The 14,447-nt window shown below is 38.5% G+C and overlaps 1 protein-coding gene across 4 annotated transcripts in view; it reads left to right on the top strand.

Annotated features, from left to right (window-relative positions):
• Positions 1–14,447, top strand: part of LOC139416530 (neural cell adhesion molecule L1-like protein) — a 135,812-nt gene that overhangs the window by 82,953 nt on the left and 38,412 nt on the right. For 2 of the 4 annotated variants that reach the window (XM_071165234.1, XM_071165233.1), the window contains exons 15-20: positions 84–185; positions 2,252–2,449; positions 2,647–2,717; positions 2,864–3,086; positions 5,212–5,247; positions 5,677–5,792. In XM_071165234.1, the coding sequence (XP_071021335.1) occupies positions 84–185; positions 2,252–2,449; positions 2,647–2,717; positions 2,864–3,086; positions 5,212–5,247; positions 5,677–5,792 (746 nt within the window). The remainder of the gene's footprint in view (positions 1–83; positions 186–2,251; positions 2,450–2,646; positions 2,718–2,863; positions 3,087–5,211; positions 5,248–5,676; positions 5,793–14,447) is intronic. The other 2 variants (XM_071165235.1, XM_071165236.1) reach the window with 1 other exon arrangement.

Raw genomic sequence — 14,447 nt, 5'->3', positions numbered from 1 at the left:
GCAGGAATGCGGTCCTCAAATGACTGAAGCTGTGCACCCCACCATCATAATGTGATTACAATGTTGCTGTTATGTTGTTTCAGATGTCCCTGATGCGCCAGAGGATGTGGAGCTGTCTGAACAAAAGAGCTGGAGTGTCCGGTTGGCCTGGGTACCCGGTGACGACCACAACAGCTCTACCACTGGTAGGCCTGGCTACCACAGTCAGCTGTCTTCACCCTCAACCTTTTGCTATAGGAAGGAGGGATGTCCTCAAATGTACACCGTACCTGTGGGACTAGAAAGAGAAGATCAAATGTGGTCCCAGTTTCAGCATACTACAAACATATACTGAACAAAAATATAAATGCAACATGCAACAATTTCAAAGATTTTACTGAGTTACAGTTCATATAAGGAAATCAGTCAATTTAAATAAATAAATTAGGCCCTAATCTATGGATTTCACATACAGATATGCATCTGTTGGTCACAGATAACTTTAAAAAAAAGTTTGGTCGACACCAGTCAGTATCTGGTGTGACCACCATTTGCCTCTTGCAGCGCGGCACATCTCTTTCACATAGAGTTGATCAGGCTGTTGATTGTGACCTAGGGAATTTTGTCCCACTCCTCTTCAATAGCTGTGCGAAGTTGCTGGATATTGGCGGGAACTGGAACACGCTGTTGTGCACATCGATCCAGAGCATCCCAAACGTGCTCAGTGGGTGACATATCTGAGTATGCAGGCCATGGAAAAACTGGGAAATGTTCCGCTTCCAGGAATTGTGTACAGATTCTTGCAACACATGGGGATGTGCATTATCATGCAGGAACATGAGGTGATGGCGACGGCGATGGATGAATGGCACAACAATGGGCCTCAGGATCTCATCACGGTATCTCTGTGCATTCAAATTACCATCGATAAAATGCAGTTGTGTTCGTTGTTCGTAGCTTGTGCCTGCCCATTTCATAACCCCACCGTAACCATGGGGTACTCTCTTCACAGCGTTGGTATCAGCAAATCGATTGCCAACACGACACCATACATGTGGTCGACGGTTGTGAGGCCGGTTGGATGTACTGCCAAATTCTCTAAAATGACATTGGAGGCGGCTTATGGTAGAGAAATTAGCATTCAATTCTCTGACAACAGCTCTGGTGGATATTCCTGCAGTCAGCATGCCAATTGCAGGCTCCCTCACGTTTAACATCTGTGGCATTGTGTTGTGTGACAAAACTGCACATTTTCGAGTGGCCTTTTATTGTCCCCAGCACAAGGTGCACCTGTCTAATAAGTATGCTGTTTAATCAGCTTCTTGATATACCGGTCAGGTGGATTAATTATATTGGCAAACGAGAAATGCTCACTAACAGTGATGTAAACTAATTTTGTGCAAAACATTTGAGAGTAATTCACCTTTTGTGTGTAGGTAAAATGTCTGGAATCTTTTATGTCAGTTAATGAAACATGGGACCAACCCTTTATACAGTATGTTTCGTTTATATTTTTGTTCAGTGTACTAAAAACATTGATTGTCATGTAACACTTGGGGGTGTTATTCCTCAATATACAGTATTATAACCCCTTTCCTGAAACTGTAAAAAGAGATTTCTATAATGTGAAATATATGCACAGACAAGGTACACTATTGTGAAGTTGAAACGTCTAGGAGCAACAACGGCTCAGCCGTGAAGTGGTAGGCCACACAAGCTCACAGAACGGGACATGCGTAGCAGACGATTCTGTGCTTCCAGATTTGTGGCAACAGTTTGGGGAAGTACATTTCCTGTTTCAGCATGACAATGCCCCCGTGCACAAAGTGAGGTCCATACAGAAATGGTTTGTCGAGATCAGTGATGAAGAACTTGACTGGCCTGCACAGAGCCCTGATCTCAACCCCATCGAACACCTTTGGGATGAATTGGAATGCCGACTGCGAGCCAGGCCTAATCGCCCAACACCAGTGCCCGACCTCACTAATGCTCTTGTGGCTGAATGGAAGCAAGTCCCCGCAGCAATGTTCCAACATCTACTGTGGTGGACAGCCTTCCCAGAAGAGTCGAGGCTGTTATAGCAGCAAAAGGGGAACCAACTCCATATTAATACCCATGATTTTGGAATGATATGTTCGACGAGCGTACTTTTGGTCACGTAGTGTATTTCAATATTTCCTAATGTAGACATACAATGTAGTACTTTTTCAGTAAACAGTATATTTATTTCTGAATGGCTAATATATGATTTTGTATACTGTTTCGAGCACAGAGTTCATAGTGGAGTACGAGGAGAGTCAGTGGGATCCTGGGACCTGGCGAGAACTCCAGCGAGTCCCTGGCAACCAGGTCACAGCTTTGTTGACATTACACGGCCACCTGAACTACCAGTTTAGAGTGTATGCAGTTAATGGCATTGGGAAAGGGCCCCCAAGCAACCCCACAGACCGATACAAAACCCTCCCTGCAGGTTTGACTTTCTCTGTAACCTGTTATAATCATCTTATTATACGTTTATAAGTGTCTACTTTATATATAGGTTAAGAGGATTTCAAAGTTTTCAATGAACTGGCCATTGTCATGTGAAGAGTTATTTTGGCCATATGCGCCCTAAAGGAATTGTCTTAACACAGAGCAAACTATATAATAATGCATATGTCCTCACAGCTCCTGATAAAAACCCAGAAAACATCAAAATTCAGGGTCATCTGCCCCATCAAATGGATATCAGTTGGGAGGTGAGAGAGACTCATAACTGCGTCTATAGCTACCCTTAAAGGCAGCAATTGTATGCTGTATGTCTTCGATACAGGTAGAGTATGTTGTAGATAGATACCTTATGTGTTTAATGACTTACTTTCTGTTGTGTTGTCCTCTGTCACAGCCACTATTGCCTGTGGAGCACAATGGTCCAGGCCTGGAGTACAAGTTGAGCTACAGGAAACTGGGAGTAGAAGATATCTGGAAAGAGTATCTTGTCAAGAGACACGCCTTTGTCATCAAGAACACCCCCACATTCGTCCCCTACGAGATCAAGATCCAGAGTCGCAACAGTCACGGCTGGGGCCCAGAACCCAAAGTAGTGACAGGGTACTCCGGGGAAGACTGTGAGTAACAGACCACCAGAGTTTTTCCTTTAATCCCGTGAACTTCATACATATGGCCTCTTTTTGGCAATGTCCCAATTATCAGTCCCTCGTCCCAAAGTGTGTACGTTCACTTCCCTTATATGCAGTTGAAGTCGGAAATGTACATACACTTAGGTTGGAGTCATTAAAACAAGTTTTTCAACCACTCCACAAATTTCTTGTTAACAAACTATAGTTTTGGCCAGTCAGTTAGGACATCTACTCTGTGCATGACTAAAGTAATTTTTCCAACAATTGTTTCACTTACAACTTACTGTATCACAATTCCAGTGGGTCAGAAGTTTACATACACTAAGTTGACTTTGCCTTTTAAACAGCTTGGAAAATTCCATTAAATGATGTCATGGCTTGAGAAGCTTCTGATAGGCTAATTGACATCATTTGAGTCAATTGGAGGTGTACCTGTGGATGCATTTCAAGGCCTACCTTCAAACTCAGTGCCTCTTTGCTTGACATCATGGGAAAATCAAAAGAAATCAACCAAGACCTCAGAAAAACAATTGTAGACCTCCACAAGTCTGGTTCATCCTTGGGAGCAATTTCCAAATGCCTGAAGGTACCACGTTCATCTGTACAAACAATAGTACGCAAGAATAAACACCATGGGACCATGCAGCTGTCATACTGCTTAGGAAGGAGACTCGTTCTGTCTCCTAGAGATGAACGTACTTTGGTATGAAAAGTGCAGATCAATCCCAGAACAGCAGCAAATGACCTTGTGAAGATTCTGGAGGAAACAGGTAGAAAAGTATCTATATCCTAAGTAAAACGAGTCCAATATCGACATAACCTGAAAGGCCGCTCAGCAAGGAAGATGACACTGCTCCAAAACTGCCATAAAAAAGCCAGACTACGGTTTGCAACTGCACATGGGGACAAAGATCGTACTTTTTGGAAAAATGTCCTCTGGTCTGATGAAACAAAAATAGAACTGTTTGGCCATAATGACCATCGTTATGTTTGGAGGAAAAAGGGGGAGGCTTGCAAGCCGAAGAACATCATCCCAACTGTGAAGCACGGGGGTGGCAGCATCATGTTGTGGGGTGCTTTGCTGCAGGAGGGACTGGTGCACTTCATAAAATAGATTGCATCATGAGTCATGAGGAAGGACAGTTATGTGGATATACTAAAGCAACATCTCAAGACATCAGTTAGGAAAGAAGTTAAAGCTTGGTCGCAAATGGGTCTTCCAAATGGACAATGACCCCAAGCATGCTTCCAAAGTTGTGGCAAAATGGCTTAAGGACAACAACGTCAAGGTATTGGAGTAGCCATCACAAAGTCCTGGCCTCAATCCTATAGAACATTTGTGGGTAGAACTGAAAAAGCGTGTGTGAGCAAGCAGGCCAACAAACCTGACTCAGTTACACCAGCTCTGTCAGGAGGAATGGGTCAAAATTCACCCAACTTATTGTGGGAAGCTTGTGGAAGGCTACCCAAAATGTTTGACCCAAGTTAAACAATTATAATACACCTATATAAATCAAATAAATCATTCTCTCTACTATCATTCTGACATTTCACATTCTTAAAATAAAGTGGTGATCCTAACTGACCTAAAACAGGGAATTTTTACTAGGATTAAATGTCAGGAATTGTGAAAAACTGAGTTTAAATGTATTTGGCTAAGGTGTATGTAAACTTCCGACTTCAACTGAATACAGTATAAATTCAAAGTTTCTTCACTGATTTGAAAGGAACTAGTGAATGAGTACGCACTTCAGGAGAAAGGAGATATTAATGGGATGTACACTTTTAAGGCTGGATAGGTGTATCATAATGTGCAAGTAGGGGAGATGAGTGTTTTACCAAGCCCACCCAGGGGAGGCATGTTGCTCCTCTATGTGAATGAAAACAATTTTTCTACTCTTTTGTTATATATATATATATAAAGCAAATAATCATCATTGGTTGTATCATACATTTTCCATTTCCATTGTTTATCTACTGTTCTGATGTGCAGATGGTGTTGTAGTGTATCCTAGTACTACTCTGTTAAGTGACCCAACTGCCATTTTTGACAAAGAGACCAATATTATTAATTTATGTAAACATTGCATCTCCCCCATTTTCCTGTCTTCAGTTGTCTTTTGGCATTGTTTTCGGGATAATGTATCAGGTTAAGTGTCTGTCATTTTTTTTCTGGATATCACCCCTAGTCCTATGTAGGTGTACTTCAAGTAGTCCCCTCACATAAGAAATTGGAACCGTTGCAGAGAGTTTGCAAGTCAAATTCTCACCTTTGTCTTAGCAAATTGTGAGATTTGACACATAATGACACAAAGGATAATGGATCTTAGTTTTGTTTTTCACACCCTCCGTAATATAACCCCCCTCCCCGCCCTCTACATAGACCGTACTAATACGTACCCTCCATAGTTTCATACAGAAGTGGAAATGCTTTTGTTTTATATAGTGTGTTTGTTCCTTCTTGATGTTGTATTTCTTTGTAAATATGTGCTACCTACCCTTTGTCTAGTGTGTGTGTGCGTGTGCGTGCGCTTGTGTGCTTGTACTATTGCTACTGATTGGTGCCTGTCCTCTCCAGTGCCTACAGCTTCCCCACAGGACGTGGCAGTGGAGGTGTTGAACACCACCCTTCTCAGAGTCAGTTGGACAAGGGTTGCCCAGGCAACATTGCGGGGTCATCTGGGAGGCTACAATGTGAGTGTTCAGGGTTGTGTTCATCAGGTACCAAATGGAAGAAAATGGACTGAAATAGGGAGGAACTAGCTTGTCTGCTTTCCATTGTATGGCCTAATGAGCATTTTCCAAGTTTCTCTATCAGGATTTTACTTGAGGTGGGCCCATCTGCCTAGCTCTGTTGCTCTTCTTCACCCAAAGTAGGGCCATTACATCTCACTTAATATAAATACTGGGTCACCTGTACATATCCCTGGGTAGCCTACTCCACAGGCTGTATTCCTATTTGAGAAATGTTGAATAATAAGGCTGAATTTAAGGTTGCCTGTGTGTTTTTCAAGTCAGGGTACTCTGTGTAATCTACCATTTTGTGTACATTATGTGCCCATTTAGCATAGCATGTTTTACATTGAAGTTAGTTAGCAGTTAGCATTAATTATTGGTCGACAAACCGCATTTTACATTATACAGTTAATGCACGAACCGGTTTGGATTTTTACTTTACGTTTGGTAAATGTTATATAAATGTAATAACTGAGTAATGAAACTCTAAAAAGTATGGCAATCGTCCGTTCTTATCACCAGTAAAAGACTGCTAACAGTTGCGAACGGCTAATTTGCTAGCAGAGCTTCGGGTGTGCACATGTACTTTACACTGCCTTCAGAAAGTATTCACACCCCTTGACTTTTTCCACATTTTGAAAAACTTTGCTTAACAAGTCACACAATAAGTGTACTCTACACATACAATTATCTGCAAGGTCCCTCTGTCGAACAGTGAATTTCAAACACAGATTCAACTACCAAGATCAGGGAGGTTTTCCAATGCCTCGCAAAGAAGGACACCTATTGGAAGATGGGTAAAAATAAAAAAACAGACATTGAATATCCCTTTGAGCATGGTGAAGTTATTAATTACACTTTGGATAGTGTATCAATACACCCAGTCACTACAAAGATACAGGCGTCATTCCTAACTCAGTTGCCGGAGAGGAAGGAAACCGCTCAGGGATTTCACCATGAAGCCAATGATGACTTTAAAACAGTTACAGGAGAAACATTTGAATGGATCAACAACATTGTAGTTACTCCACAATACTAACCTAAATGACAGAGTGAAAAACAAGGAAAACTTTCCAGAATACAAATATTCTAAAACTTGCATCGTGTTTGCAGTAAGGCACAAAAGTAAAACTGTGAAAAATGTGGCAAAGAAATGTACTTTGTCCTGAATACAAAGAGTTATGTTTGGGGCAACTCCAACACAACACATCACTGAGTACTACTATTTATATTTTCATGTATGGTGGTGGTTGCATAATTGTATGGGTTTGCTTTTCATCGACAAGGACTAGGGAGATTTTTATGATAAAAATAAATGGATTAGAGCTAAGCACATGCAAAATCCTAAAGAAAAACCTTGTTCAGTCTGCTTTCCAATAGACACTGGGAGACAAATTCACCTTTCAGCAGGACAATAACCTAAAAACACAAGGCCAAATATACACTGGAGTTGCTTACCAAGATGACATTGAATGTTCCTGAGTAACCTAGTTACAGTTTTGACTTAAAAAAAGCTTGAAAATCTCTTGCTATACATGAAAATGGCTGTCTATCTAGCAATGATCAACAACCAACTTGACAGAGCTTGAAGAATGTCAAAAAGAATAATGTGCAAATATTGTACAATTTAGGTGTGCAAAGCTCATTTCTAAAAACATGTTTTCACTTTGTCATTATGGGGTATTGTGTGTAGATGAGGAACAAACAATCAATTTAATACATGTTTAATTCAGGCTGTAACACAACAACATGTTGAATAAGTCAAGGGGTATGAATTCTTTCTGAAGGCACTGTATGCCATGAATAGTGCCTGTGAGAGCGCGGGCACCAATGAGTTAGTGCGGGTGCCGAAAGCATCTTAGAAAATGGCACAATGCACCTTGTGGCGAAAGTATGAACTGCCGTTGAATCCATTGAAAATACATGGTCATAGAGGACAATCATTTGACTTTTTCACAAAATAGAGGCATACAAAGACAAATAAATGTTTTACAGCGTGGAAATAATAAACAAGTGAAGTAAATGTATGAAAATGCGAAACATTTATTTTTGGGTGAAGTTTAATTGAACAGTATAAGACAATCAGAAGAGAGAAAGCCCCATTTTAAAACCACTTAGAATGTATTTGTTGCCTCTCTGGGGATATACCTGGGGATGTTGCCTCTACTCATGAAGCATATTTAGAACTTGTATTATTAAAAAACAAAATATTGTCAAATACCCATACCATTAAAAAAAGAAAAATGTGATATGATATTTTGGCCATATCACCCAGCCCTAGTTATCATTAGTCAGCAGCAGTTAATTATCAATGGCACTTGAGTCATTCTTGAGTTGCAATGGATTTCGGCATGGAATTTAGAAAAAATATCTAATTCATAGATTTTATTTATTTAAATGTATTTGGGTGCGTCTTCCCATTTTTAAATCAATTTATATGGCAACTTAATGACTTCAAATATTTTATTTTATTGTGATAACCAGTAATTTCCTTTCATCAAAATAGAGTAACACCAATTACACTTTATATTTAGTAACACCAAATCATTAGCCTGAAATCTAGAACCTGTTTTGCTAACATTCCACTCATTGTACTCCATGTCATGCTAAACATGCTATGGGTAGCATGACAATGTGTGGCAAGGAGTGGAATGAGAACTCAAACAGACTGGTACCCAGGTTACCAAATCATCATTGAAATCCTCAAATGTATGATAAACTATAAGGGTGTGATTAACAAATAATTGTATGTATGTACCAATGGCATAAAACTTAGACACATATTTGTAAAAAAAAAGAAAGAAATTGTAAGTCTTCTTTGTTTTAATACAATATATTAAATACTTTTTTCATTTTCTAGCATTCAAAATAATAAGTCCCCAAAACATGTCACTACAACTCTACTGGGAAAACAAATGTTCTTGCATTAAATACATTAAACAATAGATAAACAGAACGTGTTTCAGTTTCAAGGACTTGCATTATGTTTGATCATTGATAAACAGTTCAAATTAAACAAAAACATGAATGATGCGTTTAACTCTTTGCCATTTTAAAGATGTTTTCATGGTTGCACAGTTGACCAACCCCCCCTCTCAGGCACTGATTCTTCTGGCGTCCCTTTCGTTCTTCTTCAGATAGCTTTACAGTTCAAAGTGGATGGCCCATGATAATGTCCCAATTTCAATGTCTCATCTTTACCACTCATTATGTCTTGTCCATTCGTCAACCAGTATACCAGCATCATAAGAAAAGGTTAGAACAGATCTACCTCTATGCTCACTCCATGTGGACTCTCCTCTCACACTCCTGAGAGAAGCATGAAAGAAAAGCAGTTGATAGCTTAGATCTGATACTGTACATCGATTTCTGGCTTGGTTCCTTTCTCTCGGTAGAAGTGGTTCAGAAGGCCTTCTTCAACGCCTTTGTCACTCTTCTTCAGCCAGTTAGAGGGGGTTTTGAGGTACACACACTATTCTTTCCAATTATCTCTTCCATGCATTAAGATACCGTCTGATGTCACTTTTCATGATCACCTCGAAAGAACAGATCAGAACAACAGTTTAGTTCAGTTCATTAACTACATGATAAATTATTACTTTTACCAATTATTAATGCACATATCTAAACATATTTCAAAGAGAATATCAACACATTCTATTGAAACTATTCTTTCAAATTGGCTTATACTCCCCATCTCACTGTCAACTCCATCGTAGAGCCAAGGATCAAGAAGTTAGACCTATACCCCTCCGGAATAGAACCAAACAAACACAACAATACAATACACTCAACAATACCATACACTCATTCACATATCACTCAAGGTGTATAAACTTCAATTCAAAACCTCAAACTGAATCCTCCCCCATGTTTTACACATATCTCTCCATGAGAGTAATGTAAAAAACAAAACTACTAATGAAAAAAAATAAATTCAAATAACCTTTTCAAATTATAATCACCAAACTGAAAACCCACCACAAATAAAAATTATTTAACCCCTATGGTCATAGGAAAATAGACTTAAAGCAGCATACCCTTATTTAAAGGCAATGCCCTCTCCTTCTTCACAGTGGTCTAAATTACAAATATGGCTAAGAACTATAAACTCAAACATATTTATCAATTACACAAATTATCTTGAAAGCAGTATTACAAATGACCATAAATTCCTTATCCAAATGGCCTTCCAATGCGGGTGATCAAGCCACAACGGAAGGTCATTATAGAGGTCATAGGTCATACAAAACCCCTCAAAGAAGTGTTTTTTACTATATTAGACAAATTGCAAACAATAGTCAAATAGTTCCTACATGTTGTATCCCGGGTTCCCAGAACATTCCTTTATCAAAAGAATTAACGTGTTTAATAAAAAACATTAAATGTACAATTGCATGCCCCTTTAAGATACCTTTGCACTAAAACAAATGGAAAACTCACCAAACACAAAGGAAATGTAAAAAAAATCAAACATAGTATTTTAAAAACACCAACAAATAGTCATAACAAATGTTTTAGATAACTTCCATCCGTCCCGGAAGAAAGAATCCTACTCAAACACATCAGATAATACAATGTTTAATTAAGTAAAATCAACACCTAAAATCAACAAACAGTAAACAAATAAACAAACCACTTTAATCAGCAATCTAATAATTTCAACCTGTTGATATACATTTAGTAAAAACTATCCTGATTTTTAACAAATCTAAAATCTTTCAAAAGTTAGCGCTGTCTCATCAGCATAAAAATCAAAACAATTTTCCACTCATATCCACAAAGTTTTCATTCCCCAAAGGTCAATACTGTTCAGCACATACTTTAATGATCTTCCTTCTGTCTGTACAGGGTCTGAAGTTCCAATGTATGCAGATGATACAGTGATAAATTCATGCAAATAACAAACAAACTACACAAGAACTCACTACTATAATGGTTCAGATGACAAACTTGCTCAGAGACTCATGTTTACATATCTCAATAAAATAAAACACAATCAGCATGTTTCTCAAAAAACAACAACTGATGCCCCTGAGACATGTCTATGTATCAGGGGAAAATCACAAATAACCAAATTTAACCTAGCTAATTTCCCAAAACATATTAAATGGTTTTGACTATAGAGGTAACAAAACTAGAATTAAAATCTATGATACTCCCCCACTTAACATACTAACTTACTAGTTTGACCCAAGCTTGCTTTTCAACATTAATACCCATTCAGTCTTCTGCCAACAGGCTCCAAAATACTCAACCTGCAATCAACTTTAATGACCTGACATTGTTCCACATAATGGAAACAGATTATAATGTTAGACTACATGAACTTTCCTGCTCAAATTCACTGGTGTCACCTAAACAATCAAACCAAGAATCAATAACCATCAGAATACATTATCACAATGTTTCCTTACTCACACCTACATCACTTTCAGCTCAACATATCCTATTTATTTTTTCCCAGTGGGCAAAAATATATAACCCCTCTCATTTCAACGTTTTTCCTTACCTCTATCGTAAGCTTTAAAACCAAACTTTATAACTTACTCTTCTCTTTCCTCTTCACACTTATGAAATGTCCAAGACTTTAAAAATAACACACGCAGCTCCAAAATTATAACATGTGTCAGACAATCTATAAGAATGAAAAACATTTCGGTGGGCACCTCTCTATCGCCATTATCTCTCCGCTAGTATTTAGAATTTCTTTAATTTAGGCAACTGTCTCCTCTATTGATACAGTAATTTAAATACGACTCAATTCTCAATACATTATTCCAGCAGATAATTTAGTGAACAGACATCGTCTTGCATCAAAATTTGCTTCGTTATTATTTTTAGTTGAATGAATTAGTCTATCAATTTAACCTAAACAATATATTAAAAAGTTCAATTTAACCCTTCTATCAATTTGAACCAAACAAGCTATTAAAACGTTCAGTTTATATCTTATACAAACACTAGCGACCATAACTTTCCAGGCAAAACATACAAATTGTTTAATTACAATCAACAACTCGGGACTCCAGCTTGGAAGCTATGCTCACCACCATACCACCAACGCTATGTAAATGACTAAGATTCTCTGCAAATAAACCCACTTTACAAGTAAAATCATGACACGTCACTATCGGCAATTCCCAGAAAAATAGACCTAGTTTTAAAGGTCCAAGCGTTACTCCGGCTATGATTCTCATATGCCAAATGAATAGATTTGCAATCAAAGAATAAAATCAACATTTATTGACTAGGAAACAGATCTTGCGCCTTTTAATAAAAGTAGATTATGTTTACTTATGCAACGTATTTCAATTACTTTACTACATCACGCAATGATAATTTGTTTGATGGAAAACCTTAGGCTTTGTACGACATTATAAATTACGTTGAGATTCCCTCAAATTCTCTCTAACTTTATGGAAAACGGTTTATTCAATAAATCCCGCAACTAACATAACATTATCAGACCTTAAGGGCAGTTTTATTTAAAATGTTGTACCCAGACGGAGATAATCAATATGCGTTTTATAGTTACATCGTTAGGGTAAGATAACCAAAAGTTGACACACTCTAATCAGTTTCTAGAGCTCAATTTCCTAGATTTTGTAGACTAGTTTAATAGTGCTTAAACCCACATCTTTATCAAATTATCCATTAAAGATACGAACCTCAAAACCTACATACGTCTATGAATGGGTGGTTTAAATTGTATCTAATTATATTCTCAGCATTACTTTATCAAATCTCTAGTAATTGATTATACAAACATACAATTTATCATAATTTCAAATAATTCACAGAATCTACATAAAACATAAGAAATCTTAGGTACTCACACAGAACTTTAAGGATCACCCACACAGGATTGGTCAGATGTTCACATAGAACATCAGAAAATACTTGAAAGGTTACTCACACAGAGTCAACCTACCCCGCTCACACAGAACGCTCCAGTTACCCTGGCCCCTCACCCCCACAGACCGCACCAATCCCCACTGTGATCAATTCAGTGTCAGGACAGCTCTTGGTCACTCGCAACCGGACAGTGGCAGAGTATCTTTGAGTCCACAAACTCTCAGATTACTCTCCTCTGACTCGGCCCTGCTTACGCCTCCGAGGTGCGCTCCTTACAAAGGAATTCACACTTAGAGTATACGTAACAGAGGCATATTTAAAAAACTTGACTTCAAGTGTGTGGTTCGCTCACCTCACCTCTCAACTCAGTTCGAGATGTGGTATCCACTCGGCTCGCTTCCTCTCAGATCAAAGGTGGGTCCATCTGCTTCGTTTCCGAAGTGTGGTTTCCCTAAGATCCCAAGTTTGAGGGATCACTTGTGCATGATTTATTTACCTAGATCGTCAGGAACAGTCACAGAGTGAAGATTCATTATCCTATCCTCGTCGCCAAATGTCGTGGAAATTTCCTGTATTACCAAATCACGAGAGAGCAAACCACACACAAGTCAGAGTTATCATAAAGTCCATCTTTAATTATATGAGCTTCACCATATCCCTGTGACTCTCAGATCAAGTGATGGAGTGATGGAGGCCACTGTGTTCTTGGGGACCTTCAATGCTGCAGACATTTTTTGGTACCCTTCCCCAGATCTGTGCCTTGACACAATCCTGTCTCTGAGACCCCAGGACAAGTGGCTTGGTTTTTGCTCTGACGTGCACTGTCAACTGTGGGACCTTATATAGACAGGTGTGTGCCTTTCCAAATCATATCCAATCAATTGAATTTACCTAAGGTGGACTCCAATCAAGTTGTAGAAACATCTCAAGGATATTCAATGGAAACAGGATGCACCTGAGCTCAATTTAAAGTCTCATAGGAAAGGGTATGAATACTTATGTAATTAAAGTTGTTTTATTTTTAATACTTTTGCAAACATTTCTAAAAGCCTGTTTGCTTTGTCATTATGGGGTATAGACGTGTGTAGATTGCTGAGGATTTTTGTTTAATTTAATCCGTTTTAGAATAAGGCTGTAATGTAACAAAATGTGAAAAAAGTCAAGTAGTCTGAATACTTTCCGAAGGCGCTGTATTTGGACAGTGAAGCAACAATTTTTAATTTGTCTCTATATTCCAGATTTTGGGATTTGAGATCAAAGGTTTCATATAAGGTGACAGTACAGAATGTCACCTTTTATTTGAAGGTATTTTCATAAATATATGTTTTACTGTTTAGAAATGAAATCACTATGTATCTAGTCCTCCCATTTGAATAATTAATTTGAACATATTCACTTATAATGTATTAAAGAAGTCAAAAGTTTAGTATTTCATGCATTGACTACTGTCACGGATGTCGTAAGAACAGGACCAAGGAGCAGCAGATGTTGTTCCACATATTTATTTCAAAGTAAAACTTTAAGCAAAACACAATAAACGGACATTGAAACGTGACTACGTGGTGCACAAGCACAAACAATATCCCACAAAGCAGGTGGGAACAGGGAACCCTTAAGTATGATCCCCAATTAGAGACAATGAACATCAGCTGCCTCTAATTGGGATGCATACCAAGAGCACCAAATATATAACCTAGAACGCCCCCTAGTCACGCCCTGACCTACTACACCATAGAGAACCAAGGGCTCTCTATG

Source organism: Oncorhynchus clarkii, chromosome 9 (genome assembly GCF_045791955.1).
Source record: "Oncorhynchus clarkii lewisi isolate Uvic-CL-2024 chromosome 9, UVic_Ocla_1.0, whole genome shotgun sequence".
Classification (NCBI taxonomy): Eukaryota; Metazoa; Chordata; class Actinopteri; order Salmoniformes; family Salmonidae; genus Oncorhynchus; species Oncorhynchus clarkii.
This window is presented reverse-complemented; position numbering and strand designations above follow the sequence as displayed.